This window comes from Colletotrichum graminicola, assembly GCF_000149035.1.
Source record: "Colletotrichum graminicola M1.001 genomic scaffold supercont1.8, whole genome shotgun sequence".
NCBI lineage: Eukaryota > Fungi > Ascomycota > Sordariomycetes > Glomerellales > Glomerellaceae > Colletotrichum > Colletotrichum graminicola.
Genome location: NW_007361012.1, coordinates 760,361 through 767,683, shown reverse-complemented (window position 1 = coordinate 767,683; position 7,323 = coordinate 760,361). Strand labels below are relative to the sequence as shown.

The following is a 7,323-nucleotide window of genomic DNA, read 5'->3' as shown; positions in this document are numbered from 1 at the left end:
ATCCGGTGCAAGCCACGAACCACACACGCGGACCCTCCCTCGTACGCGCAAAAGCAAACAACCTACATACAGCAAAGGCATCGCAGCACCAGTTTCACCACCACAACCACCACCGCCACCACCAGTGCGTGGCAGCGCATCGCATCGCATCGCATCGCATCACACTATATCGACCGACGCCGACCGGCCAGTGATACAAGACGGGTCAAGATGGCCGGCAAGAAGGGAGCAGATAACAGCAAGAAGGCCGCTGGCAACGCCCGCAAGGCCGAATCAGCTGCCCAAAAGGCCGCCGCCGAGGACGCGAAAAAGGCCGCAGCCGAGGATGCTGAATGGTCAAAGGGCGCCAAGGGCAACGCGAAGAAGTGAGTGCGAGCAAGAATCTGAGGGGGCGGGGGCGGGGGTGATGGCACCATCAATGTCCCACGATGCGTCGCACACAGACACGCATACACTGCCCCGTCGCCACCCTGATCCATCACCCATCACAAATCATGCGAGATAATCGTTATCCCACGCAAAGAACCGAACCAGGGCCATGGCTGACCACACTATCCATCGTCCAGGGAGGCGGAAGCCGCCAAAAAGGCAGAAGCAGCTCGCAAGAAGGCCGAGAAGGACGCTCTCCTGAAAGAGGAGGAGGCCAACACGCCGGGCCGGCCGGGTCCGAAGAACGCCAAGACAGCCGTCAAGAAGACACGCGGACTGGACCTGTCGCAACTCGACGATGATCGCAGCGGCGGCTCGCTCGGAGCCCTCAACGCCACGGGTATTGACAACGCGCTCGATGCCCTCTCCCTGACGACTTCCGACGCCGCCAAGGTCGACAGACACCCCGAGCGACGATTCAAGGCGGCGTACGCGGCCTTTGAGGAGCGTCGCCTCAAGGAGATGGACAACGACGGCACCGGCCAGGGCCTGCGTCTGCAACAGAGGAAGGACAAGATCAGGAAGGAGTTTGAGAAGAGCCCGGAGAACCCTTTCAACCAAGTGACCGCAAAGTTCGATGCCACCAAGGAGGAGCTGGCCGAAATCAAACAGAAGGAGAAGAGCAAGATCGAGGCCAGACTTGGGAAATAGAGCTGAGCGGACGCGCCCGTCGGCACTGTCCCTCTGCTGCTTCACCATGCTCGGTGACACACCTTGCTAGGATTGCATGTGTACGTGGCAGAAGGACTACAGGAATGCATAGAAGCACGCACCAGTCACTTGATCAAGCCACATCAACTTTCCGATAGGAAGACATCATCAGAGCGGAAGCGGCCCCTCCTTTCCCGGTGTTTGGTGTATCGCCGTATCCACTTCCACGAAGCACTCTGGTGTGCACCGCATGAGAATATGGCCGACCCTCCATTAAGCCATGCATGTATCCTGCTGATCCGTCATTTCTCCCGTTCATTCTCGTTGTCTCCTTGTTTTCTCCCGCCCGAACCGCCAGCCGGGAGGGTACAATGACCGATACAGCCGAGATGACAACAATTTTTTTGGCGGGGTAGATGTTGTGTGACGTACCAACAAGGTGGGGGGGTGTGACCTACACAAAGTGCCTAGGCCAGCCTTCGTCATCGATAAGATAACTCGTCCCACCTTATCGCGATAAGAAATAGATCCGGCAGAATATCCGACCGCCCTTCTTGACCGCCTTGCTTCATGCATGAATGATTGCCCTATGCAATCGTCTCAAGTCACTTCATCTCATCAGGGCGCATTCCATCTCATCAATTGTTTCTTTGCGAATGCCTCACCAAAATCCAACATGGCGAGTCTCCGCATGGGCAGCATGCCTTCGTTGAGGCGGCAGCGCCTCCTTGCCGAATTGTGAGACTTTCTCTCTACACTCTCCCATTTCCATGTCCGAGTAAACATGGAATTGCTAACCCCGGGATACCAGCGCCGGCCTGAAGCAGGCGTGTCCACAGGGTGTGTTTGTGAGCTTGACGCCCGGGGATCCAATGTTGTGGTCCGGCGTCATGTTTGTGAGGCACGGTATGGAACCCTGAAATTCCGCCATGATGAGATGGGCGACAAGTATTATGGGCATGGCGAGACTGAGACGCTTTTAGGACCCTATGCTACGGCCATCCTCAGATTCCAGATTTCGTTCCCGGACACCTATCCCCGCTTACCGCCACTTGTCACCTTCTCAACAGACATGTTCCACCCCCTGATAACACCATTGACGACGTACATGTACACCACCGACATCCAGGACAATGGCACCGTCAGCGCCACCGACGCCGAGCGCCTGCCGCCTGGCGGGTTTAGCCTGCGACACGGGTTTCCGGCCTGGTTTGGGCGGGGCAGCCGGAGCAACGTTGAAAGTAGACAAGTAAGCGGCCAGCAACAGCCGCCTTCGACGCCAGCCAGAGGCGGTCCTTCCAGCACCACCACGACACCAAACTCAAAGGCCACGCCTGAAGGAGGCCAGCCGAAATACCTCGACACCTCGAGGCGAGAGGTCTCGACGTACGAGGTCCTGCGGTATATCCGGAGCACATTCGACGACGAGAGCGTGTTGGATTCGGTGCCGCTCGAGGCGGCGGGGAATCCTGGTGCGTGGCATGCGTGGAGGACACGACAGCGTCAAGCGGGCAAGACGTTCCCTGGGGACCCAGCTGCTCAACAGAAGCAAGAGAATGAATCGGAGACCGGCGGTGCTGCCGTGGAAAAGGAAGAAAAGCCTCCCGCACCTCCCGCGCCCGAGACGAAACCAGCAAGTGGCGGTTTCGTCATCGCGAGGAAGCCCATCGGCGGCGCGGGTGCTGCCGCGGTCCCTAGAAACCCCGGAGAGTGGAACTGGGAAGGCGTGTGGGGAGACAGGGTGCAAAAGAACATTGCAGCCTCTCTATCGGAGGCAGTTCTATACGGCTCGACGCTGGGTGGTGGGGATGACCTGGTAAGTGGCCTTGGGGGTTGTCTTTGCCGAAGGGGAGGAAATGACGCTAACTGCACTACAAGATTAACTTCCTTCCGATGGACGAAAGCGACGTGGAGTCTGCCAGGGATAACCTGTTGCTGACGTTGGGAAGCGGCGCCGCGACCCACCAAGACCTCAGCAGCAGCATGCAGAGCGTGCGCGCGGCGGAGTGATGACCTTGCCCTTCTTGACAGCGACTTCCTCTTACAACCTTATGACATACATAGCCTTCCCTCCATATTCTTTCTGTTCCGCCGTTGCTGAGCTTGCAACCCATGCCTGTGTAGACATTATTCTATCTTCCTTCCACGTAGCTCTCACAAGAATCCTTCAATGCATAGTGATCATCGTTCTAAAAGGAGCCCACCCCGGAGAGCAGAAGACAGCCCTTCTATTCTCATCATCGTTTCTTCGCATTATGGGCCTCTCGCCGCCTTTGTTTGTAGTCCTGATTGTGCTCGCAACCATCGTGCCTCCCCTAATCGCAGGGGCTCTCCTGACTCGCTTCGTCTGCCGTAACTTCAGAGACGCTGCCGGCGTTGTCGAGCCCAAGCCCCGACGATGCTGGTTTGGCCTCCGGCGCGTCAGGTCCATCAGCAGCAACGCCACCGACAGCCTCGCAACCCGCGCCCAGAGCTACGCGGACTCGTGGCAGGACCTGGAGAGCCTGCGCACGCACAGGGACACGCCGACACCGTCGCTCCGTTACTGCACCTGCGAGGAGGTCCCACCGGTCAGGGCACCAGTACCTGCGGCCATTCGGTTTCAACCGCAGCCGCCGGAGACATGGCATCCCTCGAGGGCGAGCCGGCTGACATGGAGCTTCTCACCCACGAGGCGGGACCAGGGTCACCTTCGGAGATCCCGCAGCCGCTTAGGGTCCTCAAAGGATTCGGGCGTAGTCCTGGAGGGCTCGTCGGAAGAGGAATGGAGAGCTCGAGGCGAACGAGCATCGAGACGGATGGAAGTGTAGACAGTGCGACTGAGGCCCTTGATGAGCCCCTTGTGGTGATGAAAACGAGGGGAAATCGAGAGCATAGGCTGGCTCCGGGGCCAACGGAGGTTAATGAGAAGTCAGGCTTCCCCGGAAATATGCCGCGAGCAAACCGTAAGTTCTGATCTTGCCCTTTGATGGAGACTTGCTGATTCAATCTAGGACTACATGGTTCCGAGAGCATCACCGCATCCATCATGCCCAGGCTGTCGCACGATGGCTTTGAAGAATTGTCTCATCGTCCACACCATAGTCCTCTACCTCGCTTTGGTACAGCTTCCGAACGGAGCTCGATTCCCGACTCGCGAATCCTCGTGCCTCGAATTTCTGTCACTCCAGAGGTCGAAGCCGTCGATGACAACACGACATCCATCTGGGCTGCCATCAAGGTTTATGGGTATGCATACTCGCAACAAGACAGATCACCTGGTCCAGGCAGGTTTGTCGGGGTTTATAAATCATCAGCCGACAAAAGTATGTACCGGGACGCCGAAGGTATGTTTGATATGGCCCTCGTTTCCTCTTGCACTAACGTCCGTCTGTCTAGATCCTTGGAAGTACGGATGTATACATAGTATGAGTATCCAGATCATGCCAACAGGGAATAACTGCATTCTTGATGTTATCCGGGATAACCCGATACCAACGTAAGAACTCACTCAGGCGGCACTGGGGCGTTTTAACAAGTCTCACAGGACTCTGGGCAACAACGAGATGATACTGCTGCTTGTGCATATTCTTTTAGATCAGTCTCGCCCTAAAAGTCAAGCAGGTCATGTCCGGCAACGATCAGACGAGCTGATTGAAGATCTGCAATATCAACTGGGAGACTCTCGGTTAGATTTTGTTCGGGTTGTTGTCAAATACAACCATTCTGCGTTCCCTCTTCAATCCCGTTCTGAAGCCGTCGATGGCGTTGTTGAAATGGGAACAAAGCTGGAGACTTCTGTCAAAGCCATCATCAAGCATCGCAATTACCAATCGCAGTGGTCACCCTGCCCCGCGCCAACCACCAATCCTGTTTTGAGCATCACCTACGACTGCTGGGAGCTAGAGAAAGCCCGGAGCGCCATGCGCCGCATCACTACTCAACCAGCTTTGCCGCATAAGCTGGCCAAGCCAAGATCCAGGACGAACTTGCCAACGGAAGATAAGCTGGTGGTCACGCGAACGCCTCCGATTGTTCCCAGGAGGAAAGCCAGCCTCGGATCAGACGTGATGGTCCGACAGCCAGCACCACTGCACGGTGGATGGTCCCAACCTCGAGAATGCTCGGGAATGGACTGGCGGAATACCTGTGTGGGACAGGGGAAGCGGGTGCCAACAACTGCAACGTGCGCCGACGAACCGACGGCCAAGGCCGGGACCGGAACCGGGCTCGAGCTTCCGAACCATACGGGCATTCTGAAACGTCCGCGATCAATGGGCCCGGGGCTACTGAGAAGTCTGGGGGCGGACAGTGGCGGTCATGGAGTGGATAGAAGGTCTACGGCTGGAGGTTCACTCCACGTACAAGGACAGAGGCCCTCCAACCGCTGGAGTTGGACGGGTTGGTTTTCGTGAGAGTTCGTGGCTTCGAGTTTAGTTTTAATCTTTGTCAGCCTGTGGTGACTTATGTGATCGCAGCTTGTCCTCTAGCCTGCAGTCGCGGGGGCGCAAGCTTTCAGTTTAGGAATAATCGATTCATGGCACGATGCTGTTTCAACTTTTTCTTCTTCATTAGCTTCTGCTCCCTTCTATCTTTAAGCATGCTCGTGTTTGTTTTATTTAATTTTTTTTATCCTTTTTTCCCTTTCTGGATGCTCCAGGATTTCTTTACAGCAGCTCATCCCTCCAGGGGATGGAAGTCTGCGCACCCTTGCGCTCGACCGTCTTGGCCGCGGCTCGATTGGCGTTCTTGATAGCCGAGGAGATGTCAAAGGCCTCGCCCTTGGCCTGGGCGTTGACGGCGGCGACGCAGTAGGAGCCGACAAATGTGTCGCCGGCGGCAGTGGTGTCGACCACCTTGACCTTCTGTGCCGGGATGAGGTCGGCGGCGCCGTCCTGGTTGATGTAGTAGACGCCGCGGCCACCGAGGGTGATGATTACATTGAGGACCTTCTTGGCCATGAACCACTCGCCGACGCGCTTGAGGCCCTCAGGTGTGTCGAGCTCCGACTCGTGGCAGCCGGAGAGGATGGCAGCCTCGGTCTCGTTGACGACGAGATGGGCGAGGCCGTCGTAGGCCTCGTCGGGGAGGCGCTGGGCTGGGGCCGGATTGAGGAGAACCGGAACCGCGGCGGCCTTTGCGGAGCGCAGGGCGGCGAGGACGGTCTCGAGAGGCACCTCGAGCTGCATCACCAGCAAATCGGGCTTGGGGGTGAGAGTCTCGGGGAGGGAGCCGAACTTGTCCGGGGTAACGGCGTGGTTGGCCTCGGGGGCCAGGATGATTCGGTTCTGACCGGTGGGTTCATCCACGACGATGATGGCCATGCCGGTCTTGAGGTCGTTGCCAACGGCGATGCGGTCGGTGTGGACGCCGTGCTCACCGAGGTTCTTCAGGAGGAGGTCGCCGTACGAGTCGCTGCCGACGGCGCCGATCATGGAGACGGAGGCGGACTCATTGGCGGCGTCGTTGGGGGCATCGCGGGAGCGCGAGAGCTTCGCACAGGCGACGGCTTGGTTCGCGCCCTTGCCTCCCGGAGAGATGACAACGGAGTTGGAGGTGAGGGTCTCGCCCGGCAGGGGGTGGTGGGGGACGTAGGAAGTCAAATCGATGTTCAAAGAGCCGAGAACAGTGATCTGGGGGGTCTTGGAGGCGGTCATCATGGAAGGGGATTTGCGCGGGCGCGCACGAGCGGGCGGGGTTGTTCTGAGGCGTCGTAAGTCGTGAGTCGTAACAAGTGTGGCTTGTTCGTTTGAAGCTAGAGGGCGCGAGATGCACGATGGAACAAGAGATTATGTCGTCGGGTTTCGCAGTGCTCGTTACTCGACTCGCCGGCTTCTGTGCGAAAGAATGCGGTTCGGATAGTGGTCGAAATAAACGGTATCGTGGATCAGATGGTGAGGGGCAGAGATTCGACCGGCCGTGTCGAAGTTTTCCAGACTACGAACGGTGAGAGCCCCGCCATGCATTGGTGGGATGATGATGTATCCGGCGGGGCACAGCTGATGAGCTGCCAGGTTCGCGACCGGGAGGTGTCACTGGTGGAGGGGGCGGGGACCAAGTGGGAACACCACCTACCTGCTGGGAGGTCACCGCCGTATGGGGGCTGAGAGGGATGGGATGGTTGTCATTACATACATAGTACATGCTCTGCATTCTGGAGAAAGGGCCCACCCCCTCTATAATTTTCGTTGTTGATTCTTAGCAGTGGTCGATCTGGCTACCCGGACGAGATGGTTGATGGGCTTGGATTTATGGGTCTTTTGG

General features: G+C 57.6%; 5 protein-coding genes across 5 annotated transcripts; 4 read left to right on the top strand and 1 right to left on the bottom strand.

Moving 5' to 3' along the window:
• Positions 1 to 210: 210 nt before the first annotated feature.
• On the top strand, positions 211 to 1,080 carry GLRG_02902 (uncharacterized protein; the record flags this gene model as incomplete). The annotated part of the gene is made up of 2 exons (XM_008093587.1): positions 211 to 365; positions 567 to 1,080. The coding sequence occupies 2 exons, from the start codon at positions 211 to 213 to the stop codon at positions 1,078 to 1,080; spliced, it is 669 nt and encodes a 222-aa protein (XP_008091778.1).
• Positions 1,081 to 1,756: 676 nt separating this feature from the next.
• On the top strand, positions 1,757 to 3,090 carry GLRG_02901 (ubiquitin-conjugating enzyme; the record flags this gene model as incomplete). The annotated part of the gene is made up of 4 exons (XM_008093586.1): positions 1,757 to 1,818; positions 1,892 to 1,986; positions 2,064 to 2,896; positions 2,959 to 3,090. 4 exons carry the CDS (start codon positions 1,757 to 1,759, stop codon positions 3,088 to 3,090), a joined length of 1,122 nt encoding a protein of 373 aa, XP_008091777.1.
• A 245-nt stretch (positions 3,091 to 3,335) lies between these two features.
• Positions 3,336 to 3,890, top strand: GLRG_02900 (uncharacterized protein; the record flags this gene model as incomplete). The annotated part of the gene is made up of 1 exon (XM_008093585.1): positions 3,336 to 3,890. The coding sequence occupies one exon, from the start codon at positions 3,336 to 3,338 to the stop codon at positions 3,888 to 3,890; it is 555 nt and encodes a 184-aa protein (XP_008091776.1).
• A 119-nt stretch (positions 3,891 to 4,009) lies between these two features.
• GLRG_02899 (uncharacterized protein) lies at positions 4,010 to 5,474 on the top strand (the record flags this gene model as incomplete). Its single annotated transcript, XM_008093584.1, has 4 exons — positions 4,010 to 4,025; positions 4,074 to 4,406; positions 4,459 to 4,558; positions 4,607 to 5,474. 4 exons carry the CDS (start codon positions 4,010 to 4,012, stop codon positions 5,472 to 5,474), a joined length of 1,317 nt encoding a protein of 438 aa, XP_008091775.1.
• Positions 5,475 to 5,726: 252 nt separating this feature from the next.
• On the bottom strand, positions 5,727 to 6,719 carry GLRG_02898 (ribokinase; the record flags this gene model as incomplete). Its single annotated transcript, XM_008093583.1, has 1 exon — positions 5,727 to 6,719. One exon carries the CDS (start codon positions 6,717 to 6,719, stop codon positions 5,727 to 5,729), a length of 993 nt encoding a protein of 330 aa, XP_008091774.1.
• Between the last annotated feature and the right edge of the window lie 604 nt (positions 6,720 to 7,323).